We start from the raw sequence: 22,978 nt of genomic DNA, 5'->3' as shown, positions 1-22,978 counted from the left end.
GAACAATACAATATACAGTATTAGACTGTGCCTAATATAATATATACAGAATATAAAGGTAATTTTACAGCTTTCAGAACACTAAACGAGTTACTCTTCTGTGCCAGCTTCAGTCCTTTGTAAAAAAAAAAAAGAATGAGCTTAAAAGTACAGACATTAGTCTTCTTCAGCAAACATAAAAACATTGTTTTTTTCTTGAATATAATTACAATAGGAAGTTAATTAACAATGCTAATTTTATAAAAGAAATCTGAACATTTTCATCTCTAAAACAAAATGAAAAAAAATGCACTACGACCTTAAGGTTTTCAAATTATACATAACAAATCTAAATGCGTTTCACAACCGACAGTTCATCTTTGTAATTCGTGTGAGTGTGTCATATTCAACTCTGAATGAAATTCTGTTGAAAATATCAGAAAAGGAAAGGATTGAGTGCACCAATAACAGAGTCTGAAATAGAATACCAGTTGTAGTTTTCTTGAGACATTTTGTGGACTTTTTAAATATGCTACACTGATGACATATGGATTGAGGGTTCCTAAACTTTGTATGTGTATGTATCTACACTAAGACTTCAAAGAAAGAATTGTGCAGAACTCCAAAAAAGATTTGAGAATTCTTTTTCTTGTCTGTGGTTCCACAGATCTTTTTCAAGTTGTGAGTCAGTATTCGATTGCGCTCAACACATGTTTCCATAAATTTAAGATTAAATTGCACTTTACGGCCAACTGTGCAGTGCTTATTGCATGCTCGCAGGCATGAAGTTTACATAAAAAGTATAGAAATAAAAAACCTCATCTATTCATAGTTTGATGCCATATGAAAGACCTGTCTGAGGTTCAAAACACATAGGATTTTTAGTCTGCAAGTACATGAAAGTAAAACAATCATCAAATCTGTCTAAGCGTGCTGCACATTTTTTCAATTAAACATTCTGGGTGCACATAAAAGCAGAAATGTTCGTATGACTATCCATAGAAGTTCAGCGTAGTGACATGGCATAACATTATGTATCGGAATACTCCCCCCTCACATGTGTGCCAAGAACAACTGTCTCACTCAGAGTATATATCTTATACAAATAAACACACCATATTTGGCTATTGACAATGGAAACAAACGATAGTTGTTTCAAAACTGTAATGCATGATAATGATATCATACTAGTGAACAATTATAAATAAAATTCAAGTTATCATTAGTTTAAATTGATTATTAAGTTTCAGCTATTCTGTGTCAAAGAAAAAAATTTGTGTGTAATATGCCACGCACCTAAAGATTAAGATGTATTTTATGGTCCTACAATGCCATGGAGTAGTTCTGGCGACCATTACTCTACAGTATAAGTTCAATTCAAAATAACATTCTGAAAATGTTTAAATGTCATCCAAATGGCCATCATTTAAGTAACACATAGACAGCAGTTGTATTAATATGTTCACATTTATAAAAACACAGCTAGGACTTAATTTGAGAACTATCAGTCAAGTACCAATAAATAATAGATTTTTCGTAAAAAATTCCCACACTTTTAATTAGATTAATTCCCCCTTGGAATGTGGCAGCTTCACCCGGAGATGGCAGATAGATCATAGTCACTTGAAGTTAGTGGTTTGCCCATCATCCTCACATTCTTGGCATTGGTTATCCTGGCCATCATAGACACAGGTTTGTCAAAGTAACGCACCAATGCTTGTTCTGTCAAGAGTGAGGCCAAAAACTGTTCAAAGGTGACGGACCAGTCTCGGTCCAAGCTTGTACTTCTAGGCAGAGTTGTACTGTGGCGGCTTCTTACCAAAATAGTATCCTCACCAATGTCCTCGCAGTGCAGCTTGTCATCCTCATGGGAGCAAGCACTCAGCACCGAATAGGATGACATTGAGCTGTCATCTTTAGTGTCGTCATCTGATATGAGCATTGAAGAACAAGCGCCATTGTCCCGTGGGGAAGAGTCGTCCAGCTTCACATCCTCCATTTGATCAGTGCCCACTGTTTCATCATCACTGGCCACATGATTAACTTGGAAGCTTTCACTCTGCTCCAGATGATACTCAGGGCTCGCCTTCTTCTGAATCCGTTCCCCTTGTATCTCCTTACTGCAGTGGCTTTCGTCTTCTTCCATGGTCTGACTGGAAAATAGTTTTCCCACTTCTCCAATCTCCAAAAGCAAACTGGTAACAGCGGCAGTGGCATGATACAGCTCCTGCTCACATGGGTCTTCGCTAAACATATTGTACATCGTCTTGCACAACTCAATAAACTGTCCCTGTGGAGAGGAGAACAAAGCTTGTTAAAAACCACATCTGCTTTGCCATTAGACCAGATGAAACCTTCTACAAAAAATTATTAAGTATGGTACTAGACAAATTTTCTTAACTGTTCAAGATTTACAGCATATTTGAAAGCAGCAGACACCTACTATACTGTCAGAAAGCAAACTTCACAAACTACTGTGCCTTCATGGACATAGTCCGACCACTTTTGGGGTCTGCCACTTTAACCATTGGCGACTATTGGGGCATTGCCTGGCAAGATGGAAGAGCACATGCATTGAGCCTCTGCTCCTGAGGCCCCCATCTTAATATGTAAAAATTATGTGTCCAGTGAACAGAAATAGGTTCTTATTGCCATAAAAAAACACAACTGATATAATTTGCTACCGAAACCTGAGAGATCTGCTTATTACCTGAAATGTTTGAAATGCTGCAGAAGCGGAGCTGAAAAAGATGAAACCCATATACCCCACATGACCTTGATGTGCAACCTCGTTGTTTGGTTGAGTTGAAGGTTAGACCAAAACCACTGGTCTGTACGTGCGATAGTAGCCCCTTCGAGTGCAGTCATGGTGGAGCCATTAGCCTGTGCACCTGCTGATGAGATCCCTGCCTGTGGACAGCGGAGAGGCATTGAAGCAGAGCAAGGTGAGAGGTACAGTAGGTGGTGGCTACTTCATAACAGAGGTGGCAGTGGGCAAACTGACAGCAGCATCCTTCATGAGTGGTGCACTCCCACTTGCAGCGGATTCAGCTCAGGGGCTCACCACTGGTTCTGGTGACAGCCTACACCCATGATCGGCTCAGGTTGGTCAGGGACGACCAGCCGTACATTCCATGCGCCTCCATCCAAGCAGACAGCCATATGGTGCTGTCCTTCATTCAAAATCCGCCTCACTCTGCCATGTTCCGGGGAGGTGGGGTCATGAGGCAGCTTAAAAGCATGCACCAGAAGCGAGGGGTGCAGAACTGACCGAGGAGCCCTTGGATCACATGAAGCCCAACAGTCCCCTGTAAAACTACTATCCCAACAGAGCGTAACAACCAAGTACTGGAAGTGGGCCTACAGGCAAAAACTGTACAGGGAGGGGGACATGTCAGGGAGACTGCTTGAGAAGCTCCTGAGGAGAGAGAAACTTTTACCCCTGATACTGTCCATGAACAGAGTAGACCGAACTAAGGCAAAGGCACAGGCTGGTATAAACCATACCCGGTCACAGTAACAGGCAGCAGAGTGTAAACGCCTGTTAGTGACTCATGACGTCTAGGTGCAGGGTTTCCTAGTAGGGATCAGGACCCTCAGGCTCACAAATGACCAAATTGTCAATTTAGAACAAAACCACCAAAACGAGAAATTAATAGAGGCTATCCTTGGAATGTTAATGGGCAAGACACTAGGTGCAAATAAGTTTCAAGCAGGATTTTGCCGACATTTCAGGCACAACTGCCAGAAAAGCTCTTTGAGGTTTAGAACGAGATGAAGCCACCATAACTATGATGGTGAAACTGGACAGAGACCCTCAGTCCCTAGGATCTAACAGACTCCTATGTGCGATAAATGTGGGAATTAAAATAATGTACACGTACCTAAAAAATAGATTACGGTGTGAGGTAGGCTCCTTGGTACATGAAAACAAGTGTGGCTTCATTCAGGAGCGAATGTACCCTTATGAACATAAGACGGCTTAGTCACGTAATTCATGCTATAGCAGACTGAGACTGAATTCTCACTAGTGGTGCTTGATACTGAGAAAGCGTTTGACACACTAGATTGTTAGTACATAGTGTGTGTCTTGGAAAAAAGGCAGACCAGTCCTAATTTACAAAACGGTTCAATTATTATACACCGACCCCACTGCAAAGGTAAAATATGGTTGCATGGTGTCTAAATAGTTGAACCATTGAAAGGGGCACGAACAAGGGATGCCCCTTGTACCCACTATTGTTCGCCCTGGCGGTGGAACCACTGGCAATACAGTTAAATGAGGCAAGGAGTGACTGGGAGATCAGGATAGGTGAGGCAATGTAATAGGGGATGGATGTATATTGAGGAGGCCCTGTTATACCTAAGCTAGCTACAGATCTCGGTTCCCAGGGTGCTGCACAAATTTGACAGACTACCCAGACTATTAATAAATGAAAACAAAATAGAATTGTTTCCACTCCTGGCCTTAGAGTCCAGAACTCAGTAGGAGCTTCCAGAGATCGCCCTGCATTGGAAGACAAAAAGGTTCCGATACCCTGGAATACAGCTGGACACTAGGAGAGCACTACATGGCCTTAGGGCTTCAATTCAATTTTAGAATATCCTCCCTGTTTCCATCATGGATAGAGTCGCAATTGCTCTTCCCTCGGTGTTTATATATTTACAATATTCATTGATCCCAACTGCCAGGTCAGCCTCTAATATAGTAGATATTATTTTGGTGGAATTAGTATGGCAAAAGGTGTAGGGTTTGGCAGGAAACTTTGAAGTGAGGATGGTGGCTTGGGTTTACCTGATCTAGAGCTAAAGTATAGAGAAGCATAATTCCAGCATGCTGCACACTCATACACCAATGAAGAAAACTGAATGGGGCTCCTCATGGGGACCCTAGGAGAGACCACACTACCTGTATGTCTCATAGAAGAGGGAGGGAATTACCCAGGGAGACCCCTAAAATTGTGCACCGGGTGTCGCATGCATGAGAGGATGTAGTTTAGAGTATTGTAAAGAGACCCCCATTTATAAACCTCTACAAATCTGTTGGTTACAACCCTTCGCAGGATAATCCAGGCCATGTTCATGGCCCGATGCAGCAAGGGAGGGTGCCTTAGACTGTGTGACTTGTATCCCGCCGCAATATTCATCTACTTGGTGGAGGCGTGTGAGGCATTTGGGGTTCGTCTGGGACAGTCTCAGCAATTTGCACATTAACGAGCACTGATCGAGAGACATGGACCCCACTTCATTTCAACACTAGTGTTGTCCGTAACATTACTGAGGATAGAATGAGGTACAAGGCGCCTAAAAAAAACAGATTGAAATGATCCTTGAAAGTATGGCAGCAGTGGGACTGCGTCTTACTGGAGTTCCTAAGGATTTCCCTCAGCCAATGGGAAATGACATGTGCCCAGGTGCAAGTAATGATTTAGATTGGCACCTGCACCCAACTTACCTGAGCCCTTTACAATTGAGCAGGATATACCTAGATAGATCCCCTTCATATCTAAAATGTGAAGGGGGTGCCATGTTCATACATATGTCCTGGACTTTTTGGAGGGTGATGGTTGTGAAACTGAAATGGGTGAACACCATAAAGCTAGAGACCACAATAAAGCACTGCCTGGAGCATCATCCCTAAACTTAAACAAGCATTGGAAATGCAATAAGTCTCGCATTTACTTGAGTTAGAGCTATTGACGCTGCAAATAACAATGTCTTTTACCGATGTCTTCTGGAGTGTATGTATGTGGTGTGTAGTGGAATGGTGTGTGTTGGTTTGAAATTGTTAGTTGTGGAATTGTTTGGCATGGAATTCTGTGGTGTGGAGTGGATTTGTGTATTATACCATTATAGACGTACAAGTAAAAGAAAAGAGTTCGCCCTCAATGCTGTTTTGAAGAATAAATGCTAGTTGTACAACCTTATTTCTCGTTGCATAACAGTGCCCATTTTTCTGTAGAAAAAGCTAATCAAGCACAAAAATGGCAGCAGATTACTCTAGGAATCTTATTCAACATACAGAGGTATCGAAAATTAAGTTACAATTAAAATACTTGAGGCTACACTAGGTCAGGCAAGAAGCGAAGTCCACACACTAGATCATGCGCAGAAAGGCCAATATTTTATTTCTCTTAGGAATCTTTATTGGTATCAATGTTGTGCCAAATGTTGTATACGTTATTCTATGATGTCAAAGAGGACTCATGTGAGAACACATCTGATTCCAAATATAACCAAGCAATATACTTGCTTGGATAATTATAAATGTCAAAATATGGGTGGGCGTTTGAGTTTTTGGATTGTAATGCCCCATGCAGAGATTGGAAGGGAGGAAGGAAAATGGACAGGGGATGGTAGGAGAAGAAGCCTCACGGGACTGATGCAGTTAAAAGTTAAAATGTGTACATAACGTCATCTTAATATCAGCCACAAGAGGTCAGCAAAGAACATTAAATACTTTCCTCACAAGGCAAGTGGAAACATGGATGAGAGGCAGCAAAACAGTTAATAAAAATAAAAACAAGTATTTTTTCACCAAGCACTCACTACAAAGGGCCTGGACTCTAAGGCACAGGACTTTACACATTTTGTACCTGCGAGATTACAAGTGCTATACGCTATCTTTAATGTTTTAAATCACATCTTCGCGGAAAGAAAATGAATAAACTATCTTGAAATTTCTCCATATGGTAACGGCTGAAATGCCTCACATGTTGCTATGTAGCGTTTCTGATCCTGTGAAATGGAAATGGTAAAGGGAGATGAGCAAGGAACAGGTCCTAAACAATCTGGTGTGGGAGCCAGAGCTGAGGCTCAGCACCATCGTGTATGGCATGCAGATGAAAATGCTGGCCACGTGGCAACGCCGGGACCAATCAGGGTGTGAGGATTTATTTATCACCCTTCCAAAACTAGAGCGGATGCCTGCATGTGCCCCTTGGGGACCGTGGAGTGTGTGCTGATATGGGAGCACTCCAGTCGGTCCCTGCTTGTGCCCCAGGGGCACTGTTAAGTGCAAGCTCAAACAGACCAAAGGAATGCACAAAGGAACAATAAAATTACCCCTCTCCATAGCGCCGAGGCCTACGCCAATCGGGAGCAGCTGTGGGGTGTTAACCTCTTGACTTCTAAGAAATAATACAAGCATTTACAATGCAATGGGTCTCGCACTGACATTATTTCGAGCTGTTGGCATTACAACTTTTTTTTTTTTAATCCTTTTGTGTGGAATTAATCAAATGGTCTAATGCCAAATGGCAATAGATCACTTTGTTGTTATTGTCTAATCTATTGCATTGCATCTGTACTAGTGGGAGTTTTCTATTGTAAATGGTACTGTCTTTTAGTTATTAATTGTTTATTATATAAATTGAATGCATAAAAAATGTTAATACCCACTTATTTTGGAATAAGTGGATATTATGAATCACACATTAAAGATATGGGGAGAACGCACACCTGCCTATATCACATCTAAATTCAAACACATACTGTACTCACAACTATCTAAAGTAATAGTCCCATACACCTACATCTACAGTCATACTAATCTGACACCTATATGTACAAGGACAGCGATCTCGGGATCGGTTACATAATTCTGAGATGAAGCTGCAATTAAGGATTGGGCCGCTACCAGTTGTGGAGCTTTCTGGTAGTCTATCAGAAAATGTTTAAATGACATAATTGCCCCAATGCAAAACAGAACTACATTGAGGCTCATGTTTTATTAAACAACGCGAGGCGGTTTTGGCAAAATAGGAAAATCTTCACATTTTAAACGAGTTAGTAAATGATTAATTTTTGGCTTGCTGAATCTACTTGTTATAGAGTTTACAGACTTTGTGTTGCAGTTGTTGCATGTAGCATAAACGTGTGTAAGAACTGGACAGCTGCATTTCTTACTATTCTGGTACCCGAGCAGCATTATTAACAGATCCCCACTCTACCTCCACACTCGCACAACTCAGTTCCGCGTGCACTGTGACCAGAGTTGGTGCTCAGATTAAGTGGAATATGGCGAAACGACCCCTAAGCACCGTGAGCGCATTATGGGTGTGCGCAACTCCTGCGACCTACGCCGAGGCTGGAATTCTTATCCGGAAGAGCGCTTGTCAGTTTCTTACTGCTTTGGTACCAAAACTTGGGCGGCCGCTGCGCGATCCCCCGTGCAGAGCATGGGGACGTGGGCTTCTTTGTTCTGCTTGTGTGTCGGGTCTGAGAGCTCGGCATGGTGGTATGGGGGTATACACTGCTGGACCCCACTTGTGCCAGGGGCCGCGGCAGGGCCGGACTGGGAACAGAAACCGGCCCAGGCAAACTGTTCAGCTGACCCCCCCCCCCTTCGCCTCCCCCCCCCCCCCGGGGTGAGGGGAAGTGCGGCGGAGCAGTTTGCGAGGGCCCGTTTTAGCCGATTTTGTTAAAGGGGGCCGATATTGCCGACCCCTGGTAACAAAAACGGCCCCCAGGGGCCCAAAACCGGACCCCACCTTAGCGGCCTACCGGAGAAACGCCCGGTGCCCTCTATGGCCAGTCCAGCCCTGGGCCGCGGGCATCCCGAGTGCTTGCGGGCGTACATGTTGGTTGACAAACCCATGTGTGTGGCACTGTGAGCTTCCAGGGTGCTGGTTTGGGTACTTGAGGGCGCACCATGAGGCCATGCTCTTGTGAGCGAGCTCCTGACAGTGCCATCCCTTTACTGCGCGTTCCAGTGGCAGTACAGGTTTAGGCACCCCATGTTGTCTCTGGTGCCATTCATTTGTGGGGTGGAGGGGGCTATCCCTTCAACATGTGCTTGGTGGGGATTGAGGGAGGCGGGGTCTAGGTTTTTTCCCTCCGTGTGTGTTGCTGCAAGCTCCTTGCAGCCCTGTACCTCAACTCTGCACCTAGTGTGATGGTGTTTATGGCTTTCCTGCTTGCTTCTGACAGGGTGTCTGTAGGTGTGGTGTGCTGGTTTACGCATCGAAAGAACAGTGCTAAGAAGGTGCGCAAAACTACAGAAGTCCCGCTCCTTTAACTGGGGCTCCCGAGCTGTTAGGGGGTTCAGGTGCGAGGTCCCTACAGAACCGTACATCTCGGCACACCCAGCGTGGTGGTGGGGTTCAGGTAATGGCCCGCTGTGTCCTGCGCACTTCTAACCGAACCATCCTTTTATCAGGTGCAGTTGGGAAGGTGGGTGTCCATTTTGGTGCTTTTGTCTAACAGCAGTATACACCAATTGTGTACTGGTAGATGGAGAAAAGGGGTAGTAGGGCGGGCGGTACAAATGTGCGCTCCCGTCTCTTCACCCGGGCTCCCTAGTTGTTAAGAGTACTCTTGTGTGCGCACGGTACATCTGTAGCTGCGCTCTCCTGAGAGCCCATCCTTCCAGCAGGAGCACTCGGCAGCGATGTGCAGCCTCCGGGCTCCTTGGCTTGCAGTCTGAGTGCGGCCCGGCCCTTCCCACCGTCCCCCCATGAGCGTTAAGCTGGCTGCTCTATCTGGAGTGCCGCCGCAGATTGTAAAGCGCTTGAAATCCCCGGAGCCTGCCCCGCCCTGCAACTTGGAGACACCATTTATCCTAAATCACAGGTGCGCATCATGCGGCTGCAGAGCCGGCCGGGAGCGGCTGACGATGACACCTCGAGATGAGGCCGAGCCTGAAGCTCCGGGCGTGTACACGGGACGTAGATGCACCTCATCTCTGCGCGGACATGGATCAGTTACTTGCAGATCCGATAGTTCTGGACTCATTCATTTAGGCTCCGTTCGGCAGTGAGTTCAGTGGGGGCTCTGTGAATGGGGGCTCAACCCTCCAGGTTCACAGCGCGATCTGGGTGACGGTCTGCTCGGAAAGTGAAAGAGCGCCATGCGCGTTGTGCGTCGGAAACATGATCCATCACTACACGCCCCCTTGAGATAAGAAATAGCCTCACGACAGACAGCGGTAAAGCAAATGATCCTGTCCTGATGGGCCGTCCGAAAAGGAGAAAGGGCGGCAACAAAAAAAACTAATCTCCAATGGCAGGCCACCGTTTAGTATAAACGGTGACGCGAGCCAATGATAATGATGGGTGGGGCTCACGTCCCCTTCAGAAATCTCCTCAACAAAATGTCTCGCAGAGCAAACAACGCATGCACGCTGCAATGCTAGGCGAGACCTAAAAAACGAGATATCATTTTGCCAACTTTTTAAAAATCTTTACGGGGTGGTGGGATACTTGAAGCAGCAACCATGCACCGCATAAATCAAGAACGGGGTATAGCCTCCCAAAGCAGGCCCCTGCTCAAAGCTGAAGTGCAGCGTCTGTGAAGCGGCGCTGCCCTAATCAAGTGAAACACAGGAACATTTGTGTGAAGAGCGACATGGAAGGAGTTGGGAGGGATAAATGCTGCATTAAAATGCAAGCAGCTATGGGTGCCAAAGATGAACACCGGCAAACAGTACAACAAAAAAACATAGTCCCCTAAAAGCGTAAGGATACCGTACCAGGTCAATGTTCCAAGTGAGAGGAAACAAAAGACAACAAGCATTGGCATTGCCAATAGGTCTCGCCTTTGGGACCTTAAAAGTTTTTAACCAGAGATATTGGCAATGGTTTGTACTGGAATAACTGACAATTTTTTATTTTTGTAAATTTTATAGCATGATGTTAGTCGGTGGACTGGGCATGAGGAGCAGCAGTGTTCCTCTTAAGCACCATAGCGATAGCAGTAGCCTCAGTAAAAACATTTACATACACAAATCAATTAATGGTATACAGGGCACACATGCTATGAATATAAACCGTTCGGGCATGTGAAATGAAATCCATTAACTTCATGTGCTGGAACTAGGATGCGTAACACCCTATAAACATTTCTGGAAAAATGTACTGTTTGGAATTGTGAATGTCCTACGCCGGACCAAGAAATATTACAGACTGTGTACCAAATCGGGATATTTTAAATAAAACCCTTCCTCCTGAACTCAGAGCACCATATGCAGAAATCCTCCTGCAGCTTCTATTAAGTTTTGGCCGTGTTACACATATGGGAAAACAGCCAACTACTAACACTGAACAATAAAGGGGGGGGGGGGTATTTCTCGCAGCAGGACAGGCCTTATAGGACTTCAAAAGTGAAAACCAGAGGCCAGCCACCTAGCCAACACTAGGCCTGACAAGAATCAACAGCAGGGAAACAGACTCTTGAGTTCTGGGTAAGAGAGACACAAATGCACACAAGAGCTTAAGAGAGTTTAAGATTAATTTTGTGTGTGGGTATATTCCGAGTTTTATTGGTTTATTATAGCTTTTACAGCCTGCATAAAAGCAAATATTTCTAAGGCACTAATTAAGATTCTAGGCAACATTGACATGGTACATCATAAGATAGTCACTGCCAACTGAATTGTATTATGGACGCATAGGAAAGACAATTTTCTAAAACACTTTCAGCGCAGTTATTTATGCTGTTAAAACATGTTCGCCGCCCGCCACTGTGGTTCAACTAACAATATATTTCCCACAGAAAAAAAAGGCAGCAACTAAATTGAGGGGCAGGAACAGGACACAGGGATGGAACTGAGGCAGAAAACATTAAGAGATACAGAAACCATGCACGAAAAGAAAGCAGCCACAGAGGGGGAAGCAAGTAGGAGGCTTGAGGGCAAGCACAAGTGGAGCCAGTGTGTGTTGAGGTGAGAAAACAGACAGAACGATGGAAGACAGCTGTGATGGAGCGCATAAAACAAACATGAACACATATCCTGACACATGGGTACACCTCAGGTGCAAAATAAAAAATACACTGCCCTGGCCCCAGTCTATTCCCTACAAATCAAAGCATTACAAATTCAAAAATGCAAAACTACTTCAGACACAAGATAGGGGACCCACCGCCAATGATGGAGCTGAGACATCTGCGAGCTGGTCAGCAATGCGAAAGCCATTGAAATGGATCCACACCCCGTGGAACACTGCACTAGACAACACATCCTCTGTGGTGATCTGTCCCGCGTGAATGCCACCCGTAAAGAAGGCGAGACATGCAGAACAACCCAGCTCCCGTTAGCAGAGCACCACGTTCAGGCCATTCCACCTTGAGGCAGCAACGACCCCCCGGAGCGTCAGCAAGGAAAGAAGACAACAATGAAAAGTGCAGCACCCCCGAAGCAGGTGCCGTGCTGCCAAAACAAAAGCCGCGCAGCGCCCAAAAGAATACATATAAACACATTCGGCAGCAACACATGCATTTTTCCTTTTCACATCCAAAAGCAATTAGCAATTTTAACAACTAATACGCAAGCTGGAAACGGAGCATGATGATAGAGTGGAAAACGAGGGAGGTGGGCAACTGACAATGGGAGGGGGTGGGAGTGGGAAATTTACAATGCAGTAGCAGTCAGGACTTTAGTGGGAGGGAGGTGGTGGCCTGATTAGGTTGCAAGTAATGCACAAACAGGAAACGGAGCGTACCAGCAGACACCGGCATATTTTAAGCAAAGTAACAACTTTTATTTAAGTAACCTGATCCTGGAATCCAGTCTCCAAGATAGCCCCACAGTTGTTTATGGAACTTCAACCCAGCACGGTCGTGAAAGTATTTTTTGCACTTTTCCTTATTTTATGTGTATTTGCAGAAGAGCGTACTGACAGACACTGGCTTATTTTAAGCCCCCTGCAGGCGTTGTTTACAAAGCCCCCGGCAGGCACTGATTAAGGCCCCGGTTTTTGCAACATCCAACAACTTTGTGTGGTACATTCTTAAACATACTGGAAGCAGTTGGAAATAAAGTGAGAGGCTGAGGGGAAATAGGGCTCACAGGAGTGAAAAAAACAAAAAGGTGACCAAACAAACGTTATATTTCGGATGCTCAGTATTAGCTTAAAAAAGTTCTTTTATTGATGTTTCGCAAAGTAGCAACTTTTATTTAAGTAACCTGATCCTGGAATCCAAGATAGCCCCACAGTTGTTTATGGAACTCCAAGCCAGCGCAGTCGCGAAAGTATAAGCTCCTGCGCTGGGTAAATTAGTAACAGTAACCTGATCCTGGAATGCAGCCTAGAATTCAGCTGCCACAGTGCGTGCTGCTGCTCACTTCGCTCGCTCCCGAAACACAGTCTATGGGAGTGAACATTGAAAGAAAAGGCAGGACATACCCACGCCTTTGGTCAGTTGCGTGCTTTCATTTGTGAAAGCCATACGCAATGGCCAATTACATGTGTGGGTGTAAACAAATCCAAACGTGAAAGTCTCTAGGAAGTTGGGAGTGCTTACAAGAAGCCTCCCCATAGAGCAGCGCATGCGCGCTGCGCTAGGCTCAACCTAAAAAAGGAGGGACAAGAGGAAGGATTGACCACTAGTAAGCAAGGATTTTTAAAGGACACAAACAGACAAATGAAAACAGAGGGGGGGCTGGGAGCCCACAAAGAAGTATATATATATATATATATAATATATATATATATATATATATATATATATTTTCACAACATTCCAACTTGTCCAAGTTTAGAAAAGGCGCGCACACTGGAATCCAGTTAGAAAATCTTTATTTGCACACCCCCCGTCACCCCTGACAGACGCATTTCGCTGCTCTAGCTTCGTCAGTGTCAGTTTGTCTGTGAGAAAGCGCGCCGTTTTAAAGTGATTGGCCATTACATAAATCATTGACATAAATGAGGTATTCCATCGCCAACGTGGCGGCCATATTATAGTGTCTAATTTTACAGTACATTCAACTTTTAAAACCAGGCGCGGTTCCATATAAAGCGCTTAAGTGCTCATTAAAAACATATTGACTGACAAACATTTTCATCATTAACTTTACACATCAGATTGCAACAATAACAGTGGACTTTGACAGGGGAATTTATGAAGTAAAATATCCATTAACTAGCTTTCATGTTAGCTGTTCAAGGGATATATTCCCAGTAAATCTATTTTTGGATAAACTCTATCCTTCAAGATTGCCCCGTGTTTGTCCTGTTTTGTAGCCCTGTATGGGCATGCATTCATTGTTATTCATTTGTTTCTAAACAATGGCGGGCTGTTCACATTACTAAGTTCATAGGGAGGGAGTTTCTTTTTACATTATTTGTTACTTTGGAGAATCGATGTTTTCAGTACTTTATATATGGTCCCATACATTTCTCTTCTAGAGGTGAACCCACAGTTCCTCGTCATTATTCAAACCCCAAGGAGTCATAGTTTTTAAATCAATTATGTATCTCGACTCCAGGATTCTAAGTGCCTTTTCCCTGTTTCCCCCACGTTAACGTCTTTCTACTTGATCTATGCAATAAAATCTCAACAGCTCCCTATTGCTCTGATGGCACTCAGCGAAATGGCGGGCTACCGGATAAGATTTATCTTTGTTAATAACCGCCCGCATGTGTTCTAAAATCCTGAGTTTAGTGGGGTTGATGGTACTCCCTATGTATCTCTTCTTACAGGGCATTCTAGGCAATAGATGGTAAATTCAGAGTTGCAATTTAGCAGTTTAGTAATTTTTCTGTTGGGTCGACCTTCTCCAGTTCTGTTTGGATACTCTAAAGTTTTCCTACTCCCTTTGCAAGCTTTACAGTGGAGGCAGGGATAAAACCCTTTTAAATTGGACATGGTTGCTGGCTTTGTTGTTTTAGCTGAGAAATGGCTGTGGACAAGGTGATCTGATAATGATTGACAGCGTTGGTAAGTTACCAAAGGTTGTTCCGTTAGATGTTTCTTAAGAACGCTGTCAGTTTTTAGAATGTGCCAGTGTTTTTTCAAGACATGGACTATATCATCCGATCTCGTATTAAATCGGGTGATCATTCTCACATCATCTTTTGTTTTAGGCACTTCTTTTGGTATCAAGAGATCCCTCCTGTTTACTGTAGATACTTTTGATGACGCTTGATTTAGTATGCTATTAGAATATCCACTAATGAGGAACCTGTTCTTGGCCTCACATTTTGCTTGTGGAAATCAGTTTCCATAGAGCAGTTCCTTTTTAAGCGTAGTAGCTCACCATAGGGAACATTTCTCACCAGACTGCGCGGATGGTAACTAGCTGCATGCAAAATAGCATTGCCTGCTGTAGGCTTTCTGTAGAGTTTCGTTTGGAGTATATTGTTTTCTACATAAATCTCCAAATCCAAATAGCAGATGTTTGTGGCACTAATTGTACTTGTGAATTTCAGGTTTTTCGTATTATCATTTAGTTTGGTGATGTAAGCCTCAGCCGAGGTTCGATCACCGCGCCAAATAATAAAAAGGTCATCAATATACCTTGTCCACATTAAAATCTTATCAGTCCAGATCTCGTTTTGCTCTGCCCAAGCATCGTGCTTCTCCCACCAGCCAACAAATAAGTTCGCGTAGCTGGGGGAGAAGCACGAGCCCATAGAAGTGCCTCTTGTTTGTTTATATAACTGATTAGAGAACAAGAAGATGTTATGGTACAAACAAAAACGTTTCATTTTGAGTAACATTGCACTATGGGTCCTGTGTTTTTCCATTTTTTTGGCCAAAAACCATTCAATTGCCTCGAGGCCTTTCTCATGGTTTATACAGGTATAAAGATTAACTACATCAAGTGTGATTAATAACATGTCTTCTTCCCAGGCAATATTGTCCATAATCCGGAGAAAGTCTTGTGTATCTCTCACGTAAGATGGGAGATCTTTAACAAAGGGCGCGAGATACTGATCAATAAACCTAGACGTATTTTCCAACAGACTCCCGATGGAAGACACGACCGGGCGTCCAGGCGGTCTTTTGGTGTGCTTGTGGATTTTGGGAAGATGGTAAAAGAAGGGTAGGACAGGTGAATCACAGTGCAAATATCGGAACTCATCTTCATTGAGCATGCCCTCCTTCTTCCATTCAGACAGCATCTTTTGATATCCATGATGCTAGTGACATACTCAGATCTCAGAATGGTGACATAACACTCCTTATCTTTGAGTTGTTTTAATGCCTCCTCTTCATGGTGTTCTTTGCTGAAAATCACGATATTGCCCCCCTTATCTGAGGGCTTTATTTCAATAGTCTTGTCCTCTTTAAGAGATTTTATCGCTTCCCACTCTTTCCTTGAAATATTTGATGATTTCATGTTCATTTTTTCTTTCGATAATTTCTCCAAATCCTCAAGTACTGCCTCATTAAAAACGTCTATTGCATCATGTGGTGCAATGGGCAATTTTCTTGATTTATTCTTCATGTTGTTGGGATCTTGTGTTTGTCGTGTGGGTACATCAGTTTGTTGTATATTTGCTGCTCCACTGAGGATTTCTTGTGTTGGAATTAGCAGCAGATGTGCCAGAGAGTTAGGATCTGAATTTTCTTGTTCCTCATTATCTCCTTGTGTCGACGTTACAGCTGGATCATTTTTTGGATGTAAAAGAAAGATTTTCTTAAACTTTAATTTCCTGATGTACCTAAAAAAGTCAATTCTTGTGTCCACCATATTGTATTCGCTTGTAGGGCAGAAACTTAATCCATTTCTTAGGACATTGATTTCATCAATTGTTAGTTCTTTCTTTGACAAATTGATGACGTTATTTTCCTCTGTCAATGTCATTTTCTCCTGCGGTTTGAGGCGCTGTGAGTCACCCTGGGTGAAGCCGTCGCTTGTATACCGCCTTTTACCCCTTTTGCCCCGCCTTGTCCTCCTTTTTGGTTTGATTGAGTCGGAGGGGGATGATTTTCTTGTTGCGGCTTGTGGCGTTTTTCCTTTATTACTTGATATTCGTCTAAAAAAGGTTCTGCGCCTGGGGTTTCTTTCCTTGCAGAAGCCAGGGGTTGTTCGCCATCAGACACTTCTGATTCTTCAGTGTCCGCATTATTTGTGGTTTCCATCCCTTGTGCTAGTCTTTTCCTGGTGGCATCGAATTTCCTAGCAAAAGTCAGTATTCTGCCAGATAAATAATCTTGTTCATCTCTTTGAACTTTTGTTTGTTTCTGCTTCCGTATGCCCAATACATATTCTTTAATTCTCTTTGTTAAGGTGTTTCTTAGCTCTTCACAGGCTTTTTGATCTTTCTCTTTTGCAATCTGCTCCTCCACTTCCGCAATTTCTTTTACACATTTGTCATGATCACTCCACGCGTATTTCAATAGTAATCGTACCATACCAAAAAAAAAAATATATATATATATATATATTATTCACAATGCCCTGAGCTCAAGGACGCCACTCCTAGGGAAACAGTTCACTGAACTTTTATTTGCCAAACCTTCTGACACCTCGAGTCAATTTCTCTTTTCCATGACGCGTTTCGCGGCGCCTGCCGCTTTTTCAAAGGGAGTTTCTGCCACTTCTCGAAATGCACCACACCTTCTTTTTACCCAGCATGCTGCTTTTATTTCAGCTCAGTGGGTTCACGCATGCTGGGAAATGTAGTGCTTTGCAATTCTTTCCCTCCAGTGGGATGCGAGTTGTGGCTCAATGTCACTGAAGTTTAAAAGCATTTTCGACCCTCCAGAAGATGTGGTGCATTTCGAGAAGTGGCAGAAACTCCCTTTGAAAAAGCGGCAGGCGCCGCGAAACGCGTCAGGGAAAAGAGAAATTGACTCGAGGTGTCAGAAGGTTTGGCAAATAAAAGTTCAGTGAACTGTTTCCCTAGGAGTGGCGTCCTTGAGCTCAGGGCATTGTGAATAATTTAACACACGGGAGCCTTAACCGTGGAGGATTGCACCGCCCACGTAAAGGAAGTGTGGGTCTGCTTAGCTCGGATTATCGGAGCGGAGACTGCAGCATGGGGGACTGCCTTATCTAAACTGCCTGCCACCTCGGGACCCACTGGAGGGTCGAAAATGCTTTTAAACTTCAGTGACATTGAGCCACAACTCGCATCCCACTGGAGGGAAAGAATTGCAAAGCACTACATTTCCCAGCATGCGTGAACCCACTGAGCTGAAATAAAAGCAGCATGCTGGGTAAAAAGAAGGTGTGGTGCATTTCGAGAAGTGGCAGAAACTCCCTTTGAAAAAGCGGCAGGCGCCGCGAAACGCGTCAGGGAAAAGAGAAATTGACTCGAGGTGTCAGAAGGTTTGGCAAATAAAAGTTCAGTGAACTGTTTCCCTAGGAGTGGCGTCCTTGAGCTCAGGGCATTGTGAATAATTTAACACACGGGAGCCTTAACCGTGGAGGATTGCACCGCCCACGTAAAGGAAGTGTGGGTCTGCTTAGCTCGGATTATCGGAGCGGAGACTGCAGCATGGGGGACTGCCTTATCTAAACTGCCTGCCACCTCGGGACCCACTGGAGGGTCGAAAATGCTTTTAAACTTCAGTGACATTGAGCCACAACTCGCATCCCACTGGAGGGAAAGAATTGCAAAGCACTACATTTCCCAGCATGCGTGAACCCACTGAGCTGAAATAAAAGCAGCATGCTGGGTAAAAAGAAGGTGTGGTGCATTTCGAGAAGTGGCAGAAACTCCCTTTGAAAAAGCGGCAGGCGCCGCGAAACGCGTCAGGGAAAAGAGAAATTGACTCGAGGTGTCAGAAGGTTTGGCAAATAAAAGTTCAGTGAACTGTTTCCCTAGGAGTGGCGTCCTTGAGCTCAGGGCATTGTGAATAATATATATATATATATATATATATATATATATATATATATATATATATATATACGTATGTACTAAAGTATACACTGCAGGTCTTGAATGCTTAACCTAAAAAGACAGGATGCAACATGGATTTGTTGCTCTGCATGATAAGAAAATGTAGAATGGTAATACTTTGCCTCTCCCAGAGGTGTCTTGCTGTACCCTCATGACCCTCATGGAAAGGGGACACATTCAGCAAAGAGCGGCGCATGAGAAAGATCATAACCGAGGAGGGGGTTGCAGTAGAATTGACAACATGGGAGAAAATTACAAATTCACTACCAGACCCAATGGATAATGCTCACTTGCCATAAATTGTGTTGTGAGTGAAGCTTTCCTATGGAACTTATAGAGTGAGGAAACACACTGACAGGTTTGAATTACTCCAAGGCAGCCAGAGAATAGGTTATGTAGAATGTTATGTAGAATGTCATGACAATAGAATGAAAACAGACATTATGGAAGTTGTCAGAGGCTGAACATATTCTGTGTACTATGTCATGTTGAATATCTCAGTAAAATGATGGTTTTGTTATCGGAAACACGTCAAGGTCATATAATTTAGCTGCTTATTCAGCCAGTTTATCTTTTATGAAGAAAACGATATAGAAAGAAACGAGATTATGTCTGACACAATTGGTTAGATCACCATTTCTTTTCTTGCTGAAATCTTCTTTCCATTAGTATTATCTATATCATTTATATGCCCAGCTAACCAAAACCTGTTCTTTCTAGTTTCTTTCTAATTCCCCAGACTAAACCCTACACTGACCCTTAGACATCCTTCTAGCCTTTTTTACCAGTCCATGTGCCCTCATCTGTTTCTGGTCAATTACCCTACTAACCAAGAAACAATGGCACTTCTTAATGCCTTACTACTCACTTATCAAATCTTCAGATCATTCTTAAAACCTTTTTTCCTGTCAAGTCTATCTTTCAATCCTTTTCTCTCCAATGTATAATGCATTCTACCATTATTCCCATTTTGTACTATTTCTATTGATTTGGTGACAACACTATAAAAATCTAAATACATATTTTGTGATTGTGTGCCCAGAGCAGTGTAAACAGCAAAAGACAGGACTCTTATTACATCTGTAGCTAATAAGCAATCAGAGCAATTTAAACTTTCATTACATAGGAGCCAATGTAGCATTTTTCAGGAAGAAGGATTATGATCTTGCCAATGACTGTTTAATAGGTATTGCCCCACTGCACTTTGAAGATACTGCAATGTTGATGTAAAATTGTTTAATACTGCAAACTATGAACTTTTGGCAAAGACAGCCAAATACAATTTCCGACATTAGAGCGTTTACTAGGGGGGAACCAAATACAAAAGAAGTTTCTTTAGTGGGCAAAGATGGCAAAAGCTGTAATACCGCAGAAATGTGATATGACAGCGTATGATCCAGCAAGATACCACGATTTGTGATATAGAAGGGAGGGGTTGGACTAGGACCCACACTGAGATGGTCAGATTTTAAGAGGGGAAGCAAGATGGTGGCCGTAACACAGCTCTCAGACAAGCGTCCGAAGTCGCAAGCATGCCGTAACTGGACTAGCGAGTATGTTCTCCAGTGTTCTCCAGAACCACGGCTAGTGTTTGGTGTGCCTCTACCAAGGTGGGTGTTTATGGACGCAGCCAGTGCGGCGGGGATTTTTTTTTAAAAAAAGCTCCTTTTGTCTGGGAGCTAGTCATTGTCATGGTTAGAACGGGCTGTAGGGGCCACAGATTTCGAGGGGCGAGCATAATGGGGCCAAAGACATCCAGAGCTGCTGGAGCCAGCGCTGGCAATTTGAGGGGCAGGTCTACCCCAGGCCCGGTGCCCCTAGACTGGGGCAGGAGTGGGTGCTGGAGAGAACCATGAGCGGTACAAAAGGGGGTGGTGATGGACGGAGCATCCGAATCAATCAAACACTCACACCCAGTCAAAAGATCTGGGTTTAATCCATCACCGTTCTTTAGCCCACTCTGCCACCCCAGTTCAGACATGGCTATATGCAAATCAGTCTGACCCTGTGCCTCATGGGAACAGACCAGCCCGAACTGCCAAGCCATGTCCTCCCTGGACCGGAAACAAGCTTCCGAGGACCGGTTTCTGGCATTCCAGCCGTCTTCAGCCCGGCTTGCTTGAATCCAGTGGCAAAGTGAGCAAGGGACTCACGTCTGAGCATAGCCTGCCACCCTTATGGCGGCCAAAAGCGGTACAAAAGGGGGTGGTGATGGACGGAGCATCTGAATCAATCAAACACTCAAACCCAGTCAAAAGATCTGGGTTTTATCCATCACCGTTCTTTAGCCTACTCTGCCACCCCAGTTCAGACATGGCTATATGCAAATCAGTCTGACCCTGTGCCTCATGGGAACAGTTCAGCCCGAACTGCCAAGCCATGTCCTCCCTGGACCGGAAACAAGCTTCCGAGGACCGGTTTCTGGCATTCCAGCCGTCTTCAGCCCGGCTTGCTTGAATCCAGTGGCAAAGTGAGCAAGGGACTCACGTCTGAGCATACCCTGCCACACTTATGGCGGCCAAAAGCGGTACAAAAGGGGGTGGTCCCATGAGGCACAGGGTCGGACTGATTTGCATATAGCCATGTCTGAACTGGGGTGGCAGATTGGGCTAAAGAACGGTGATGGATTAAACCCAGATCTTTTGACTGGGTGTGAGTGTTTGATTTATGCAGATGCTCCGTCCATCACCGCCCCCTTTTGTACCGCTTTTGGCCGCCATCAGTGAGTCCCTTGCTCACTTTGCCACTGGATTCAAGCAAGCCGGGCTGAAGACGGCTGGAATGCCAGAAACCGGTCCTCGGAAGCTTGTTTCTGGTCCAGGGAAGACATGGCTTGGCAGTTCGGGCTGAACTGTTCCCATGAGGCACAGGGTCGGACTGATTTGCATATAGCCATGTCTGAACTGGGGTGGCAGATGGGCTAAAGAACGGTGATGGATTAAACCCAGATCTTTTGACTGGGTGTGAGTGTTTGATTGACTCAGATGCTCCGTCCATCACCACCCCCTTTTGTACCGCTTTTGGCCGCCATCAGTGTAGCAGGGTATGCTCAGACGTGAGTCCCTTGCTCACTTTGCCACTGGATTCAAGCAAGCCGGGCTGAAGATGGCTGGAATGCCAGAAACCGGTCCTCGGAAGCTTGTTTCTGGTCCAGGGAAGACATGGCTTGGCAGTTCGGGCTGGACGGTTCCCATGAGGCACAGGGTCGGACTGATTTGCATATAGCCATGTCTGAACTGGGGTGGCAGAGTGGGCTAAAGAACGGTGATGGATTAAACCCAGATCTTTTGACTGGGTGTGAGTGTTTGATTGATTGAGATGCTCCGTCCATCACCACCCCCTTTTGTACCACGGAGACAACCATGAGAGCACTGCGATCTGCCTGAGTGGCTGTCGAGCCCGCCAGGTGGGAAGACAGACCTGACAGAGAAGAGAGGCAGAGGGAACCCCTCCCCTGAGCACCAGGGGCCACAATCATCGATCTACAGTGTAAACCAGTGGAGCACTCCCAGCCGTTGGCTGAGGCAAGAGTTTAGAAAACTAGAGTGACACCCCAGGTGGAGGTGCTAAAGCAGGCAGTAACTGAGCTAGCTGGTGCTAAAGGTAAAGGAGGTGGGTCTGTTGAGAGGTGGGGGGTCACCCTCAAGGGCCACTGGCCGTAGAACTAGAGCTAAACCACCCGCTGCTTCTTTATTACATGGAGGGGTCTGTCTTGAACCCGCAGTAATTTCTCAGTTGGGCACAGACACTCTGTTATGCGCAGACATTGGCACAGAGAGTAAGGTAGGGGATGTAATAGCCAGGGTGTCGCCAGCTGGTTTTAAGGAAAGCGTGGTCTAATAAGAATTGAGATTCTCTGAAATCATAGCCTGACGAGGAAGACTCCCTTACAGTATCTCAGTCCCATAAGTCAAGCAGTCACAATAAAAATATACAGAGTGGGGTTAGGAAAGCTGGCTAAGATTTGGAATGGAATGAATGCTTCTTCTCGCTATCTGAAAGGACAGAGTAGTCCGACAAGGATTCAGAGTCGACAAGTGAACTTAATGGCAGCTCACTTAGTGAGCTTAGTGATGCCCTGGATGGCATCGCTACGTCAACAGATAGTAGGGTTGTTAAAAAGGGCGGGCGGCAGGTAGCCACAGGAAAGGGCTTAAAATTGACTACTCTCTTACTGTGTCATTACTTGGAGGCACATTAGAGGGTCCTCAAGATCTAACTAATTTGAATCCCCCACTTTAGAGTCCATCTGCCAGTGTATTATGATACACGGGGAGGGAACTTGTATTCAGGTTTCAACCAGCAACATGTGAGCTACAAGAGGTAGTCCGCAATGTGGCAAAAACATACGCCACTATAGTATGATGGATAGCTGACTTGGAAACCAGGGCCTCTGTTCTTGATTCCGATGTAGCTGGCAC

The 22,978-nt window shown here is 44.5% G+C and overlaps 1 protein-coding gene across 1 annotated transcript in view; it reads right to left on the bottom strand.

Moving 5' to 3' along the window:
* Window positions 1-1,013: 1,013 nt before the first annotated feature.
* Window positions 1,014-22,978, bottom strand: part of TBC1D9 (TBC1 domain family member 9) — a 385,175-nt gene continuing 363,210 nt past the window's right edge. The window contains exon 21 of the mRNA XM_086962231.1: window positions 1,014-2,269. Coding sequence (XP_086818357.1) covers window positions 1,571-2,269 — 699 coding nt within the window. The 3' untranslated portion in view covers window positions 1,014-1,570. The remainder of the gene's footprint in view (window positions 2,270-22,978) is intronic.

Source organism: Lissotriton vulgaris, chromosome 3_1 (genome assembly GCF_964263255.1).
Source record: "Lissotriton vulgaris chromosome 3_1, aLisVul1.2, whole genome shotgun sequence".
NCBI classification, from domain to species: Eukaryota; Metazoa; Chordata; class Amphibia; order Caudata; family Salamandridae; genus Lissotriton; species Lissotriton vulgaris.
The sequence above is the reverse complement of the archived record's forward strand: the minus strand, read 5'-3'. Positions and strand labels throughout refer to the sequence as shown.